The sequence below is a fragment of the Anomalospiza imberbis genome, chromosome Z, assembly GCF_031753505.1.
Source record: "Anomalospiza imberbis isolate Cuckoo-Finch-1a 21T00152 chromosome Z, ASM3175350v1, whole genome shotgun sequence".
Lineage (NCBI taxonomy): Eukaryota > Metazoa > Chordata > Aves > Passeriformes > Viduidae > Anomalospiza > Anomalospiza imberbis.
Window position 1 is genome coordinate 73,884,152 of NC_089721.1, and position 18,201 is coordinate 73,902,352.

The 18,201-nt window shown below is 46.8% G+C and overlaps 1 protein-coding gene across 5 annotated transcripts in view; it reads left to right on the forward strand.

Annotated features, from left to right (window-relative positions):
• PAX5 (paired box 5) overlaps positions 1 to 18,201 on the forward strand; it is a 134,681-nt gene that overhangs the window by 93,997 nt on the left and 22,483 nt on the right. For all 5 annotated transcript variants that reach the window (XM_068176955.1, XM_068176951.1, XM_068176953.1 and 2 more), the window contains one exon: positions 6,228 to 6,329. In XM_068176955.1, coding sequence (XP_068033056.1) covers positions 6,228 to 6,329 — 102 coding nt within the window. The remainder of the gene's footprint in view (positions 1 to 6,227; positions 6,330 to 18,201) is intronic.

Consider the following 18,201-nt stretch of genomic DNA (forward strand, 5'->3'; position numbering starts at 1 on the left):
TGACTTTTGGGCAGGACTGAATGTTGGGGCATGTGCTCAGAGGGTTTGGACCTGAGGCAGTAATGAGTATGCTGCTACTGTGGAGCAGCATTTTGTGTGTGATAAAACCAGATAGCTTTTTTAGGACGTGCTTTTCTCTTGTCTGGGTACACCAATGCCCCATGCTGCTGCCCTGGGCACACCCTGGGTGATACACACACACCCCCAGGTGGCAAAGGAAGCAAAAGCCAATTGATGGAGCTCATCAGGTCTTTTCCTGATAACAGCATTGTGCATTTGATCAAAACACTTTCTTTGGGGTAACAGTTGAAACAACTAGGTTAGCATGATCAAGTTCTTCATGGAAGAAAGGGAGCTTTTATAAGTGGGAACAGTTTTTTTCAGAATAAAAGACAGTGTTGGTAATCAATTTCACTGAAATAGGCTAGAAATTTGGGCTTGCTGCCCAGACATGAAGTGGTACCCAAAAAGCATCACTGCCAATTACTTTTTTTTTTCCTGGTGTTAAGCAATGACATCCCTTCCTGTAAGGCACCACAGCTTCCTCATATCTGGGGTAGCAGATGCCTGGTATGGCAGGATGGCTGCCAAAGCCCATCCAAGAGAGAGCAACACGTGCAGGCTGCTGGGGCCAGCAATCCTCTGGGGTCCTAGAAGCAGAACAGCAATAGTGCAGTTCCCTTCCTCTGCCAGCGATGTTTGAAGGCACTTGATGAGGGAGATGCCGTGTGACAGGACCAGGAACATGACCACAGCAGGAGTGCCATCCTCCTCCCATCACAGTGTGGAGTCTTAGAGACCATGCAAGGTCATTTTGAAGACAGCACAGTCTAAAGCCAAGTTAATCCATCTGGAAGGCCTTCTGGAAGTGGTTTATCAATTCTGCTGGTGCCCTGCTGCAGCTGATACGTGGCATCCCTGCACAAAACCAGCATAAGGATTCCTTGCACACAGAGGCTGCCAGGCAAGGAGCTGTAGAACCCCAGAGGGAATGGGATGGTGCTTGGAAGTACCTGTCCAGCTTATTGCACAGCTCTGTGGGCTACTGCGACAGCATCTCTTCATTGCTAGTTTGTCTAGTGCAAACCTGCATTTTTAAAAATAGTTTTCTGGAAAGGCACAAAGAGTCAGGTGAGGCATCAGCCTCTGTGTGGATCTGGGGGGGAGGGCTCTGATCTGTGCTGTTGGACAGGTCTGTGAGGGATCTGGTGAGGGATCTGGTTTGGGCCAGGATGCCTGAGGTGGAGCCTAGAGCAGTGCTGGTCTCTGCAGGGTGGGGAACTCTGGTTCTGGGTGGTACCTTGTGTAATTTCAGACAGGGTGTGTGCTACCTTGGGTAGCCATTTCAGATGGTCTGATGTCTTGTAATGATACCTGCAAGGAAAGTGGGAGGTTTCACCGGCACGGCTGGACTAACTTTCTCAGTATTGCTGACCTACTGAACCTCTGACTCTGAAGAGGTGGCATTACCCCATTAACCCAGAGCACTGCCTCATTCTTGACCATGCTTCTGAGCCGGTCGCAATCACACACCTGCTGTGAGCATGGGGTAGGGGGCAAAGGCCTGGCTTCCCTCAGTGCAGACCATGGTGCATTGTGGAAAGGAAAATCACCAGCCCTGCTGGTGGCTGTGAGACAGTGGTAAAGGGGCTCTGTGAGCCCCCTTCCACCACCTGAACCCCTTACATTTTCTGATGTATTCTTTGCTGTAATTAATTACATGTCCAGTGGGCTCATTCCTTTCATACTGTTACTGACAATCTGTTAGATAAAGGGAAAAATATGCATTGGTGCCCTGTGGTATTGAAAGTGAAGGGTTTTCACACTGTCAGGGTAATGAATTCTGCGCGGGTTTGAAGCACCTGAGCTTGGGGGAGTCCTTGTGTCATGTGTCTGGGAGTGACAACCCCCAGTGGTTAATTACTGCCATGGATGAGAGCTGAGCTGATAGCAAAATGAGATAATTTCATTAGTAGTTAAATTTGAAGTTAATTGGATTCACGTTTACACACAGTAGTGTACAAAGACGCACTTGGAAATACTCTTTGCTGCCTTTTGATTTTTTTTTAAGAAGGTAGATGGATTGAGGAATGCTTCTAAACTGCTCCCTCTTTTTTTTTCCACTGTGGTTTGGAGAGAGGAGAGTCCTTTGCTGCTGCAGGCTGCTCTCTGCCCCAGCCCTTTTGTCCTGCAGCAAGGACATTTGCTGATGCCCAAGCACCGCTTGCTTCATCTGTGCAGGGGTTGCTGCTAAGCTCTCCTGTAGCTGGTGGCAAAATTTCTTTTATGGAAGAAAATTACTTATTTATACTTTCTTTGTAAAATGATAATTTGTTTTCATTGTGAGTGTTGCCAGCTCCTAGTGAATGGAGGGATGGACATTTTTTGATTATCTTCTGTGTACAGAGCCTTTAACATGTGCAAGGATGTCCATAGCAGAGGTGTTTGCTCCACTCTCCACAATGACAACACTGGTGCTCCCCCTAAGACATTTTCTCTCTGGAAATCAGATGAGTGTTGGGTCAGCATTGCCTTGGAGGTGTTCACCAGGAACCTGAAGGAGCCTGGTGAAGCAGTCTGGAGGAGGTGATGTGATAAAGGAGATGGCAGGGTCCAGGCTGAATGGGCACTAGAGTTGCTGTGTGCTCCTTCTATCATGGAGGTGTGCCAGTTTCAGGTCAGCAGATATCACTGAAGGTATCGATGCTGCTGGGGCTACCAGCCTCTCCATGGGGAGGCCACTATAGGAAAGACTCAGAAAGGGATTTTGGTACTTGGAGCTTAAAGTTGTTGGCGGAAGTTGTTGGAAAAAGATTGTTGGTTATCTTGGAAAAACCTGCTAGGCTCTGCTCTAGTTGAGCGTCTCTATAGGGTGGAGCTGGCAGCTGAGCTGCCCTGTCCTGCATGGTACCAGCCCAGCAAGGCAAGGAGGAAGCTCTGCCCACAGCTGCTTCTGCCCCTTCTTTAACTTTAGGTGTCTAAAATAACCTTCAAAAAGCACAGGACAAAGACATTCAGGAAAAAATATGTCTTGAAGGGACCTAGGTCCCTATGTCTGTGTCGCCCACTGCTAAAATGTAGATGTTCATTTCCTCTTGAGTGCTTTGCCTGTATGTGTAAAGCAGAACAGCCTGGAGCGGAGGCTGCTTCTTAATCTTTCTTTGTACTAGGTGGATTAGTGTTTTTCTCTTAAATCAATTGTTTTACTGCAGTTGAAGCTTGCAAGCACTGGGAGAAAATCTCATAGAGAATGGGATGCTCCAGTCTTTCTTTTTTGGTGAAAGCAAATTGGATGGAATTGACAGGATGAGGCTGGATTGCAGCACTTGCAGCTATGCCCTTGGTCACCTTTGGCCAGCCTCCTCAGCCTCCCCTCAGGCCCTGCCTGAGACCTGGCTGTGGGAACCCTACAGGGAAGATTTGTTGACACATGACAGAACATTTCATTTGGAAATGGGATGTGGTGGAAACCAGCCCAAACCTGTGGAATAGATCACAGCCAATATTTTCTTAATTGACTGAGGAGCAGAGGTCCTACTTGTTATACTGTTGTTTGTGGTGGTTATGTTGCTCAGTGCCCTTGATAGTGATTCTAGTCATTCTGAGTGTGGCAGTGGCTTTGGAGAAAGTGAATTATTTGTAATATTTCAAAATACTGAAGTAAATGTCAAGGTTTTTATTATGGCTATGGAAAGTGAAGTGTGGGGTGTAGTCAGTGTGGGGCAGTTTGGGAAGGGGAGCTTGCCCACAGGTCAAGGCACCTTTAGGACCTTATGTGTTGTGCCATTCTGTGGTGACACCATATAACCAAGGAAGGGAGGAGTCCTGATTTCCCTCCTGGGTCTCCAGAGGGCTCTTAGATGGCAGTAGTCAGCCTGTGAAATGTTTGTCTGCATTAGGGACCGGCGGTGAACTTAGCTTCTGAGACTGACTTTATGTAGACTGCAGATACTTTTGTATTCTCCAGACTGTAGAGGTGACATAAAGCATTTAATTTTGTGTGGGAGAGAAGGAAGCAGGGCAATGATGAGGGGAGAACATTTTAATCTAAAATAACCATTTTCTGCCTGCATTGAATAATTAGAATTCATTATGCCCTTCCGTAAGGGACGTGACTTCTCCCTAGCACTGGAGAGCAAATTAATCAATTGTTTTGTACCTTAAATTCTTTTAGGATGTGAATGCACCATAAATATTCTGTAGGAAGGGCCTGAGAGGAACAGCTTGCATCCTGATTTACAGCTACTGAGTGTGGAGGAAAGTGGGGCATGTGCTAAGAGATCACTGCAGCAATGCTAGAGTTTTGGCATGTGCCCCTTCATCTGAGGGTAGGGGGAGGCAGTCTTTGTGGCTGTGACCCAGAGACTGTGAGCCACAATTTGCAATTACTTGTGTACCTGTCTCTTTTCTCATCAGATGAAGTCTCATTTCTTTAAAGATATCAAAAAAATGAAGATTTTAAAGTTTTCTTTTTAGATCAAAATGAAATTGAGTCTCAAAATCTTTACCAAAAAAAAAAAAAAACTTTAAAAATAATTGTTTTGACTTTTGTAAAAATGTTTAGTTTCAATCTCTCCAAGCTTAGAGACCTGAAAAAAGTTCACTGTCTTAAAAACAATTGCCTAGAGAGCACAATGTGAAAAACCAGAACCTGTGAATTTTTTTCTTGTCAGTAGTGCTAAAATCAACAAAGTCACATAACTTTTGCTCATCCAACATGCTACCTTTTAAGGAAGGAACCTGATTTTTGCTAATGAGCTGTTTTGGGTCAACAGGATCTTGGAGCTGACTGATGCCAGAGTGGTCCCTGTCCCATAGAGGCTGGAAGAGCGGAAGGGCCAGGTGCTTCATGCAGCCCAGAGTCCCTTCCTCTTAACTGAACTGTACACTCAGCTTTTCAGAGCTAAGCTCTCATGCAGTGCCACTGCCTCTGAGCTGTGCTGTGGATCTGATGGACCCCTCATTTTCCCCTGGCCTTGGAGGAGTCACTTGGCAGGCGGGCAGAGGTGGTGGCAGAGCCAGGGGGGTGGGTCTATGAGGCAGATCCTTGAACTAAAGTGGTGCCTGAGTAGTGTGTGTGATGTTCACACTGGGAGTGGATTGCAGAGCCTACATCCAGCTGCTGACCAAGCCATAGTGTTGCAGGGTCAATGCCACCAGGCACCTGTGTGTGTCTTGAAAGCAACTTCTCCTTGGCTAAGTGTTCTGCCCAAGGATGCCATGGGAGCCCAGAAGACCATGAGTGGGCTCCAGGATTTCCTCTGGGGTGAGGGATGGATTCTGCCTGATGAGATCACAGGAGCATCCTTTTCTTCTGGAGGGTCTCTTGTGACCACAGCTGACAGTGGTTTACCCAAAATCACACTGGGGCAGCCTGAAGGGATGGTGACAGTTCCAGAACCTCCACATGGGAGCAGGGTCCGTGAGGAAACACTTCTGTGGTTCTTTGTGAGCAATGATATCTGACCTCCTATCTTGACAATGCCAGCAGAATCATGTCCTTGAAGGTGATAGGAGATGTGTCTGGGGAGAGGGTGAAGAAAGAGGGGGTACCCCAGACCCCTGGTCCAGGGACACAGAGAGATGTAAGACATCCCACTGCCTGCTTTTGTGGGGTTATTTCCATAGAAGTCCTGTGGGTGCTTGACTAGAACCCATGTTTCCGTGGCTAAGGAAAGAGCAGTGCATCAGGCTGTGTCTGCAAATCTAAATCTTCTTCTGGCACTATATTTTAAACCACCTTCATGTCTCAATACCTTGTGTTTGTTCTTTTTTTTTTTTTTTTCTTTTTTGCTTTAATAAGAGATAAACCAAATGCCCTGCATTGTATTTAGATCTCAAACAGTCTCAGCCTGTGCATGTGATTTTCTAGGGAGTTTTCTGGCAAAATGTCATTAAGATCTGTGTTTTACTGCTTTTGACTTTACAAATCTAAGCTTTGGAGGAATCGGAGTAGGGATGAGCAGCTGGAGTTCAGGCGGGTGTGTTCCTCTCCCTGCAGAGCTCTGCTCTTCACCTTCCAGTCTTGCACTTCATTGGAGCTTTGTGGCAGCTCATAGAGAAAACAAAACTGTGCCTGCCGTCCCTGCCAGTCTGGAAATCCCATGCTGGTCCTCGCAGAGCAGTGATGACAAATGCATGGCTGTGTTCTGGGTGCTTGGGGAGATGTAAAACCATGTCTGCTTGTTGCAGTGCTCACATGGTGATTTGTTGGTTTGATTCCTCAGGTCGCGAGCTGGCAAGTACAACCCTCCCAGGATATCCTCCACACGTCCCTCCTGCTGGACAGGGCAGCTACTCCGCTCCAGCACTGACAGGAATGGTGCCTGGTGAGTCTTCAGAGTAGGGGGGAAAGAAAACATAAAAGGAAAACAAATAGCATTTCAGGAGAGAAATGTTGTGTGCTGTGAATGTTCTGTGCTGAGGTAGAAACCACAGTGCTGAAGGGTAGGTGTGGAGTGATCCTGAGTGAAGTAGGACCAAGCTCCCCAGCACAGGAGGCTGCATAACCTGCAGAATGCCAAAGCAAAGTGTTGGCACTGAAATGCTGAAGGAGCTCCCAGCCTCCCTTCTGTGGAGCCTGGAGATTGCTCCATATTGGGCTGTGCCAGGCTCTACTCACCTGACTCAGGCTTTCCTCTAACTCACCTGGTTTCTCCCAACACTGTCCCTCTGTGCTGCCCCAGTAGTGAGGCCACTGGCCGTGGGGGCTGGACATGTCCTGACCTCAGACTTCCTCCATGCAAACCTGACTCATGGGGACACCAAGCTGTTCCCAGGACACTCTACTTCTGTAATTTCTTTCCCATTTTGGAGCCTCACAGTCAGAAATGCAAGGTGGCATGAGCCAGCTGGTGGCTACTGCTTGCCTTTGTGGCAGCAGAAGCAGAGGTTGTGCTGGTGCCTGGGCTGGACAGAACAGGTTCTGCAGGTCTGTCACATCACTTATGCCAGCCTTCAGCGCTGTTGGCTGCAGATCCGCATGCAATTCAGAGTAGGACGGTGACTTCTGGGTGCTGGCAGCAAGGAGTGGTGGGGCCACAGCACTCCTGTCTTTTCTGGGGAGTTACCAATTCTTTGGGAGCAGCTGCTAGGGTGGGTTGACAGAGCTGCAGGATGTGGGGCTTAATGGTGCTCAGCCAGAGGAGGTGCAGTGTAGGTTCAGTGATGTAGAGTCATCTGAGCCGATTTTCCCGGGTAATAGATTTTATTTTTAACTACATATAGGCTTGTGTGACCCATTATATTGAATAACTGCACTGTTCCTCTCACTGGTTCCTTTAATAACAACCTTCTGCTCCAGCTAGTGTGAAGGTCAGCTGCAATTCCTGTAGGTTCTCTGTCTCATTTAAGTGAGAATTTGCTAACTAGCATCCAAAATGCCTTCTCAATCCTTCTTTGACTCCTGTCCTTTGCAGGACCAGTTTTAGAGCCTTGCTAGGGTAAGCACCACAGTTCCTGAGGGGCTGACAGTAAGGCAGGTGACAGACGCAGTCTGCTACCACTGGCACATCTCTGCTTGTTCCAAAATGGCCAAATTGTCATGCCCAAGCACAGGCATGTATTTGTTGTGCTGGCTCTCAGGAATTCATCTCACGACCTGCCTCTGCCTTGCTCTAGTTTTTGGAGCCTTTGCTAGAAATGTGCGTCCTTGATAAGATTTTTAATCATTAGCCATTATTTTCTGCTTGTAATTAAGCAATTGTGTGAGTTAAGTGGTTAGAGACATGGGAGAAATGTATACATGATAACACATAAGCAGTGTTTTGTTGCATGCTTGTTGCTACTGCCATTGCCCCTGCTGATGTGAGTAAACCCAGCCCTTACCATGCTGGGTCTATGTCCCACACCTGCTGGGGTCTGTAGCTTGCCTGTGGGGCACAGGAGACCTTCACACTCCCTTGCAATTGCAAGATGTGTGGGTATTCAGCTTCATGTTCCGTCCTTATCTTTTCTCCAGCCCCCCCATCACTGCTCATCCTAACAGGAGCACTTTTGCCTCCTGCCAGACTCAGGTCCTTCCTTATCTCTCCCACAGGCAAGGAGGAGAGTCTCTGCTGCATCTCCATGACTTGTTCAAACACATGCTCAAAATTTCACATTTCCTTCTTCTTTTCCTGCAAAACAAGGGACTTGCATATCAGCAGCGAATTTCCATTTTTATGTGGCTTGTCTGCTGTGGTAGAGAATAAACTATTCAAATGCTTTTCTCTGAAGGAACCAAACAAGCAAACACATGGTTTGATTTCAGTGTGGTGCTTTAGGGACTGACAGCTGGCATTGTTCAAAGCTCCCATGAATATGTTTCCTCTGCAGGCCACTGGCCCTGCAAGCTTCTCCTGCCTTTTGGTGGCTGTCACCCTGTAGAATTGACTGGAGGGTAGCTGTCTGAGTTGTGCTGAGGTGCCAGTACCCACAGTGCTCTGATGTCACATGGTGCAAATGAAATGCCACGGTGGGGACAGATGGGTACATAGGTGGGAAAACAGCTGGCTGGATGGTCAAGCTTAGAGGATGGTCAAGCTTAGAGGTGTGGTACCTAATGCCACACTCCAGGTGGGTGCTGGTACTGCACATAGAACTGCCTGGCACAGCTAGAGGTCTCTCTTGGTTAGCAACTTCATCCACAACTAGAAGAGAGCCCATCTTATCAGGTGTTCAGAGGGTGCCAACCTGCACGATGCCATCAGTAGGCTATAGAGCAGAGCAGTGATGTGGAGGCACATAGACAGGCTGGGGAGGAGCATGAAACCCAGCAAGGACAAACCAAATGATCCTGCACCAGGAAAAGGAGCACTTTGCTACAAAACAGGCTGAAGACTGTTTAGTTCCTTGAGGGGCTCCAGGGATGAGGCAGACTGAGAGCTGAGCATCAGTCTGCTATCTGCACTGGTCGTGAGAATGGTCAGCATTGTCCTGGGCAGGAGTTGGAGAGAAGGGGTTATCCCCCCTCACTTGGAACTTATGGACTCACAATGGGAATAGTACTGGTTTGAGGCCCCTTAACACAAATAAATAATTGGCGGAAGTCAAAACAAGTAAGATACAACTGAGTATGACAAAAGTCTCCAAACTTTTCCCCCAAGAGATGGGCCCAGTGGTGGAACAGGCTGATGAGGGGTTTTGCAGTCTCCATGCTTGAGGGTTTTCAAGGCCATGGTGGGTGAAGCCCTGAGTACTCTGCCCTGACCGTATTGCTGATCCTAGACTGAGAATGGTATTGAGACCGCCTGAAGACCTTTCCATCCTGAAATGACTGGTCATTCCATGACTCAATGTTTCAACTGAGGCACTGCTGGAAATGTGCTGCAGAAATTCATATGCTTCTGCCTGATTCTGTGAGTAGGGACGGAGTCAGGAAGCTGTTAACAGATGGACATCAGGCCCCTTTCTGTAAAGGAGTGGTGTCAGCAGTCCACGCAGAAAAGACACTTCTGCTCTAGTTACCATCAAATGACTGAGCCATGAATCCCACTCTGAGGCTGAAGGGAGCACTATAGGTATCTTTTCTGTCATAGGGAAGATCCTAATATCTACACAGAGACTGGGAAAAATCACTTTCCACATTCCTCTTCCATCCTGTGACCATAGTCTCCCCTGCAGCAGTCCAGTGGCACCTTCTTCCAGCCCCTGGCTTGGCATCCTGTTTGCCTGTGCTCTGTGCCCCATGACTGACTCACCTTTTTCTCTGGGAGACTATTACTGACAGGAGGAAAGCGGGTAGACCCGACATAAGATTGGTGACTATTGGTAAATATTCCTAGACATGCTGGGAGCAGGCATCAACATTGACTTTATCATGTGGTATGTCATGGGAAGCCACAGGTTCCCAGGAACAGCCACCAGCCTCACCTGGGGAAGGGGACATAGCAGCACCTGGAGCAGCTTGCACAGAATGAACACTTCTCTTTAACCCTCATTGTCGGGTGGCTGATGCCTTGAATATAATGGAAGTTTATATTCTTTGTAAATGTTCTTTTTTGTCTAGTGCAGCTCTCTGTGTATTGTTGTTACCTATTTAAAGCTTTAATCCACTGTTGGTTCCTACTAGATTCATGGCCTCAGTATCATCTTGGGGCACAGGATCCCACAGGTTATTGAGATGCTGTATGAAGAAATTATCCCCAATAATTTGGTACTGTTGTTACTATTTGTTCACACTGTGACTGTGCCCCTAAGGTGCTGTTGCTTTGGAAACATGGAGCAGTGTTTTCCCAGCAGCCTTTCCTTGCTGGAGGAAAATCTCTGGGGAAGAGAAGGCTGGAGCAAACTGCATCATCTCCACCCAGGCACGTACTCACAACATGAAGTCTTTTGCCACCTGGCAGTGCTTGCTCTATTACAGAGATGTGGTTCTGGGGCTGTTTTCTTCTTTGGATGGAGATGGTGTTGTCTTCTGCTTGCAGTTTCTGCTTCCTCTGCTCCTTTTACTGCCTCACACTTCATTTTGGGAGCTCAGCAGAAGCAAGCTGGGTGCACACTGGGAAACACAATATTTGCAGGGGTTTACTCTGTGGCCAATGTGGGGGCCTCAGAGCCCTTTCCTGAGGTGAAGTGTTTGAATAGAAGCACAGCTTCTGAAGCAGCTGTTGGCTGGTCACAGAGACCATACAATTGCCATATCTCCCTCACCTGTGGAAGGCTGGGCTTTCTTTCCAGTGCTATTTCTCCTCCTTCATGGGCTCTGCTGCCCTGCTGATTTGAGCTGGCATGGTGACAGGGACCAGTGCTGCTTGCCTGGGGTCTTTTCTTGATCCATTATCGCTTCACAAACCACCAGCCTGTTTCCAGCACCAGCTCAGTTCTCTCTTCACAGATCACTACTTGTGTCCGTGGGTCTGCTCCCAAGATGTATCTGAAGGTCAGTGTTCTCCCATGTGTGGGGCAGATGGTGGCCATCAGCAAGGGTACAGAGGGGAAACATGAGTGGTGCAAGAGCTACAGTATGTGTGCCTGCTCCAAGCAACCCATCCCAGAAGCTGTGTCCCATTTGAGTCCTGACAGCACTGGGGCAGAGGGACTTGCATCAATTTCATTGCTGAGACAGTGCTTTGGACAAACCATGCCTGTGTTCACCAGTGTGTGTGTGCCCTGCCATCATGCTTATGATGCTGCAGCTGAGCTGGACCCAAGTAATATGCAAGTAGCCATAACTTGCTTAAATCCTTACCCAGTTCTTGTGTTAGAAGTGCTGGGACAGCAGCCCCTGTTTCCCCTCAGTTTCTGTCCCCTTCCCCCTTTCCTTCTTCACAACTCCAGGGTTGAAGCCCCTGCTCTGCCACCCCTTTTCCCCTCCCCAGGGCTGCTGTTCATCCCATCCCCTCCTCTCCTGGCAGTCTCTGCATACTGGGTGACAGGAAAGGGTAGACTCTCCAGAATAGTGATGCTGAGAATATAGTCATTAATGGGACTCTTGAAACCCAGATGTCCTTTCTGAACACCGGTAATTTGTTTTTAATGAAAAACCATGCAGTGACCCTGAACAAATGAATTTCCTTTATAAGAAGTCTATGTGCAATTACCCGACTAAAGGGACCTGAAAACACTGACATTCAAAACTGGGCTTTGAAAAGAAAGGCATAAAAAATAGCAATGCTATCATTAGCAGTCTTTTATCTAGGAGAAGATGCTTGATCTAATGTGTGAAGGGAAAGGAGATGATGTTGCAAACAAAACATGTGGCTTTCAAATGCATTTTTTAATTGTGGCTGGCAGGTACTGATGCTGAGGAGCAATAAGGCTGTGTGGACGTCTTCCTGTTAGGGCTGTTCCTCATACTGAGTCTGCAAGAGATAGTACCCTTCCTCAGTCCACTGGCACCCAGCCTGCAGCAGGGGGTGCAGGGGGCCAGAATGCCAGCCTTGTGTCCTGGAGGGGTTAGGAGGCAGACATTTGGATGAGTGGGACTAGCAGGATCCAGTCTGTAGAGACTGGTGGAATTTGGATCCTCTGGCACACTGAAGACTTTATTGTTTTTAGTTATTGTTTTTTGATCTGGCTATACCTTTGCCAAAGTTTGGCACCAGCATGTTGTAATCTTGTGACAATATTTAGGAAAGAAATGAGAAGGACCTGAGAGATAAAACGCCTAAAACCAGGGGCAGAGAACCAAATTGCAGTATTTGGGATGTCAGAGGACATCAGTGAACCAGGTCCTCCTTGGTTGTCCAGTATAATGCTGGAACTGCTTGGTTACTTGAACACTGACATTGTTCTGGCCAGTGAGAGTAAAAGGAGATTCTGGCCCTTTATGCTAGATGGACCTAAGGCAAATGAGGAATAAACTTTAACAATTCTTTGGTGAAGCAGAAAGTTTGCACTTTACCTCCTCAGAGCTTGGAAGTAACGCCCAAGTGTGCCATCAGTTCCACCTGCTCCATGCTGCTGTTGTGGCTGGGATAGGTGTGTGTGTTTGGGTTATAATCACCTGTGCCTTTTTGACAGCTCATGCAGCTCAAACCCAAACCCAGATGTCCCCTGGTGCACCCCAAAGACAACTTCATCCCCTGCAGATGCTCACAAAAATATCCAAGGCTTCAATGCCACAATCAGAAGACCTGCTACCAAAGGGCAGAAGTGCTGACGTTGCTTTCTCTGGTTAAGCAATTTTTTTGCATTTTTCTCTGAGTCTGAGGCTATTCCATAGAAGTTTCTCCCCACCCTTTTGTAGTCTTGCAAGACAAATGCCAGAGAAGTTTCATCACCTATGATGGAGTATGTGATGTGCCATCACAAATATCTTGGGGCAAATTGCAAACCAGCTGACAAATAATTCCCTTAATTAATAATGAAACAGTTAGGTAAATGGTATATGTTTATCCTCTGCTCGTGTACATTTCGGATGAGGGTCTGCCAGAATCTTGGAAGTTTAGAGACATGTTTTGGTTCTCATCTGTCAGGAATGTAATTACTGTGCTTGCACAGAATGTAGATAAAATATATATTGTTTTCAATATGATGTTGTCAAATATTATTTCATTGAATTGACTTAGAAATTATGCTGAAGAGGGCAGGAAGATGAAATGCTGGAAAGCCCACAGCCTTTGAATCTACTGATCCACCTTCCCCTTGCAGAGCGATCCTCACCTGGGGTCAGTTAGGCTCTCTGCTCCTTATTTCAGCTGAGGATGTGATCCCCAATGTCCCACGTGTGGCAAAGGCAGACCACTCTGCTTTGCTGGCCCTCTCTGCTCTGTCCATAATTTCTGCCTCCTCCTGTCGAGGTAAGACATTGTGAATATCTAAACATAAGTAAGCAAGGTGAAGTATCTATAAACAAAGAGGTCTGTATTTAGGAGTAAGTAGGAGGAGAGAAAACATATTGTATTGCTCTACTCTTTGGAAATTTCTATGCATTTGTAATAACAAAATTACCATAATTTGCTCGTTAACGCAGCTAGATCAGTCAAGCATTGTTCCAAACATGCAGAGGCTGCCTCTCACTCTAGGTCTGCCAGTGAGTTAAGCACGGTAGAAATTAGCATGCAAATAGCCCTAATTCGGCAGAGCTGTCAGATCCCCACTCAGCTGCTTGTTCCCTTTGAAATCCCTGACAGGAAGGGCTCAGGCAAGCCCATCCTCCAGTAGATCCAGCCAGAAGAGTACCGAGGGGGCACCTCCTGAGTGACAGTTTGGCTACCTTCAGTCAAATCCATCTATCTTGTCAGCCAGCAGTGGTGACACGGGGGGCTGTGGGTTGGGGTGCACCTTCCAGCCAGACCTCCATGCCAAAACTGTCCCCTCCCCATCCCAGGATGGTGCCAGGGTTTGGGGCTCCAGCAGCTGAGTGATGCTCCCTTGGGATAGAGGAGTGCTCTGTTCAGATACCAGTGTTAAAGTTAAGCTGCTCTTTGGATCAAAGAGTGTTGAGGTTGGGATTTTTTAGTATTGAGAGATGGAAACCAGGGCTTGTAGTAGTTTCTTCTGGAGCCTTCGCCAAGACTTCTGGGTTGTCTGTGGCTGCAAAGCTCATGGAGCATCACTGCAGAGGATGGTGCACTGGGCAGTGATGGGATGCTGCTGCACATATCTGCCCATGGTCTCTGAAGATGGGAGGAGAGAGAGAGGCATGCAGCTGATGGCACAGGGCTCTGTCCTGCATCCCCAGAAGGGAACCATGGGACCATCCCCCTCTCCAAGATACCCACAGGGACACCCTGGTGGCAGCTGGGAATGGTTCTCTGTTAATGATTGTTCAGTGTTACAGGTCCAATGTGTTGCCCACCTTTAAGCAAGATTGGTGGTTATAAAAGCAATAGTGAGAATTTATGAAGTCTTTTGTTGCTGGTTAGTTTCTTTTCTTTTAAGGGAAGGTTATGTTACCAAATATTTTTCTCTCCTCTGCAATACAGTAATTTTGAGACCCCTTGTGCTGGCAGCTAACTGCCCCAAAATGTCTAGATGCAGAAATTTAAAGCTGATGCGTTAAAAGCTCTGTAATATGCTGTGTAGGACCTGGCATATGGGTCTGATTTTAATAGTTTGCCATATGCAGGATCAATTCACCCCTATCCAGGCAGCTCCCAGGGTCTCCTCTGGGCATTAAGGACAGTCCCCCTGTATGTAGAGGATGCAGCGGCACTGCAATCCTCCTCTGCAAAGGCAGGAACAGCTTTACAGAGGGTTTGCTAATTTGTTCTGTTGGCTCTCAAAGACAGCAATGACAATGGCTACCCAGGTGATGCACCCCCAATGTGCTGGCTGTGACAGCCTGGTGTCCAACGAGATGTGGCATGCCAAGGGTAAGGCACACTGCTGCATTCTTTGCATTTCATGGGTCCACTCCTGTTTGCTCTTGTTTCTTCATTACCGACAGCTGTCCTTTGGTGAAAACACAATAAGGAAAAGATAACTGTAATCAGAAAACCATGAGACCTACATTAGTTCTGATTTTGGAAAGTTGCTGTTTGAATTAGTGTAGCAGTGGTATGAGAGTGGTAAGGCTGCATAGGCTGCCCAGAGAAGCTGTGGCTGCCACATCCTTTGAAGTGTCCAAGGCCAGGTTGGAGAGGCTTGGAGCAACCTGTGATAGAGGAATGGTATAGTTCCTGGTGTAGTTCCATGGCAGGTGTTGGGACTACATGAACTTTAAGGTTCTGTCCAACTCAAACCATTGTACTGTTCTATGATTCTATGATTCAAGTGCCTGGTGTTCTGAGCCTCACACAGGCATTGCCTATGAGCAAGGAAGGAACAGCTAGAGCTGGACTGGACTTGCAGGGCTGAACTCAACTGCCTTGCATGTAGCGTGGTTTCTCAGAGAAAAGAAATAGCCATGTGAGAGCACACAACACAGGTTATGATTTCTGAGCATTCTGTTTTTCATGCTTGTGTCTTCTTTGTGTTATGTCAGCACACAGAGTTAAAAAAATTGGAAATTATGGAAGTGTGGTGGTTGAGAACAGCAAGTTGTCAGAGCTTTGAGCTCTGCAAAGTGCCCAGCATCTGTCAGGGTTGCCAGCTGTGGCTCAGGCATCAGATGACCTTACATGTGGGGTGTGTGAAGCAGCCAGACCAGCCATCAAATCAATCAGGCAGTTTCCAAACAAATTGTGTTTGACAATGAGCAAATGCCAAGATCCCCAAAGTAAACAGAGTGGAAAGCACTTCATGCCCCACTGTGCATAGGCAGGAATGTGACATGGCTACTCTTGTGCTCTTTTTCATACCACACAGCATGGCACCTGGTAACAGTGATGGGAGAGTAAAGTCTATGTTCCCATCACATCTGAGCTTGACAGCCCAACTATCCAGTGCTTCCATGTAGCAACGGTTGGGATGATGCGTTTTCTTTCCTCCTGAGTGTTAGACCCTGGCTAGCCCACCTCTTGCTGAGATTCTTGTCTCAGAGGAGGCTTCTCATACACCATCCCCAGCCTGGTTTCTGTATGCACTGAGTAATGCCTAGCTCAGGGTGACAGGGTTTCAATATCTGACCAGCTTCAAGGTGTCAATAAGGTGTCCTTTAATGAGATGGAAGCCTCCTTCCTCCAGCATTTTTGTAGCCAAAAGAATGCTGCAGACTAGATCCTGAACCCAAGCATCCCCAGCTCCCTGAGCATTCCCCTCTGCCATGGAAGGATGACTCCTGTAGAGGTTTTGAGGAGACTTAGCAGCCATTCTCCTGCAGGCCATTGTTTATGAATTCAGTGTTTTTGCTACTTGCTGGACTTATTTTCTGAGGTGGTAGATTTGAGTTCTTTGTGATTGTTGCTGGAGAGGGTTTGCTTGCAGTTAGGACAGTTTGAACATAGAACATATGCCCTGTGGTAAACTCCAGTTCTCAGAACTTATGCTTATGGCACAAATAGAAATGCTATGATAATAAAGTATTCTCTTCCCAGGATTTTCTGGATTCCTTGAGACTTTATCAAAACAAGTGAAAATGCTTGGACAGTACAATAGATTGCAGTGCAGTGCAATTCAATGTAATGTAATCAGTGAAAAAAAAAATGGGGTAACAGAAAGAAAGAAAAATTAAGTGAGAACTTTTAATCAAAATGACATACTGTAGTAAAAATAAAGGAAATTGCTCCAAGAACTGCCCCTTTTCCACACCAGAAATTTCCTCTGAAAACACAGTTTAAAGCAGAGGCTATTCATCTGCAGGAAGCAGTGTTTGTGTTGGAAACCTATTGTGTGGTCAGCTGTGTGAGGCAGGTGTGAACCCCTGGACAGGGGATGCAGGAGCTGAGAGTTTAAGGGATGCATGTTCTGGGCCAGGAGAAGAGGGAGAGTCTGCATGGGGAAGTGAGAAGCCTCCAGAAAGAAGTATGTGTCCATTTGTTTTTGTCAGCAAATATGGCACTGGGGCTCTTCAGATGAGAAAAAGTCATCTGTCTCTTATGTCCCCAGTAGGTTTGAGATAAGGCTCTGCAGTGACTGTAGAGGAAGTTGGGAAGTTTATCTATCACTTCCTCAATTCCTAGATAAAAAGACTAAAAGCTGCACTCTTGTACTGACTTGATGTCCTTTCAGCAGCACTGGTACTGAGGCTCCCATATCTGGCAGCACTGGTACTGAGGCTCTGCACATGGCCAAGTGTGGCTTGCTGATCTTGATATCACTGTTGGCAGTGCAGCTTCCTGCTACGAGGTCCACCTGGGATCCCAAGAGTGCATGCCAGTGGCTGGTGGAGAGGGAACATGACTCTACAGGGGCAGCTGAGAAGGAAGGGGCAAACCCCTCATTGCAATTAATTGCAATGCCATCTTATATTCAGTTGAGTTGCCAACTGTCCTCTGGTATAGAGAAATAAATCTCTCCTAATGCAGTTCCAATATGGTTGCTCTGTGGCACCACCTACCTTTGTTGTATTAAAGTTAAATACCTTTGTGTACAAAAGTTTAAAGTGCATAGCTAAAACCTATGTGCTTGCAGTAATTGCGGATGTAAATCTTTTTGTCATCCTGCAAAGACTAGGTGAGATATTTCATAAATATGTCAGAAGCAGCATTAAAATTTTATGGCAGGCAGCACGGGTCGAGAATACTACAGTGACTTCTCAGCAAGGTACGTCCACCTTAACCCACAACTCATTAGTCATTGATGGGATTTCTGTGCCTCATAGCTTCTTGGAAATGTGGTAGTGTTACAAAAATCTGCATGTTACTGTTTTCTTACAATATGACAGCCCACTCAGAACCATTAAAATACTACATCTTTGGCCACTATTGGATAATGTAAAGGTAAAATAAGGGAGAAAGACTGGCCAAACTGTGTGATCACAGAATTATATTCAAATTCATTAGAAGTTAATTGGCAGTTTTGATGGGACTGGGAACTTTGGAGAGATGCTCTCTGAATGTGAGAGAATGTTTATTCTGAACTGCTAAAAACTTCTCCTTGGCTGATGTGCAGGAACAATTAGCCAAAGTAGGGGCTAAATTCATTTTGAAATCACATGCGTGAAAATATGGGGGATAGCTGCACCTCAGCCACTCTCTGAAGGGTTAATCAATGACAGCAAGATGGGACAGATATGGACTGGTTGTGCTTTTGGTGAGTGTGAGTGTTTGAGGGTCATAGATGATTATAAGTGATCTATTGATCCACTTACAGCAGACTTGCCAGTGGATTTACAAGCCTGCATGTGTAAGGAGCATGCACGTATCTGTGTGTCCATGCTGGCAGGTATTGTTAGTGTGTGTCTGTCCTTATATGTGGGGTGTGTTTCTGTATGCGCACCCTTGCTGCTGCAGT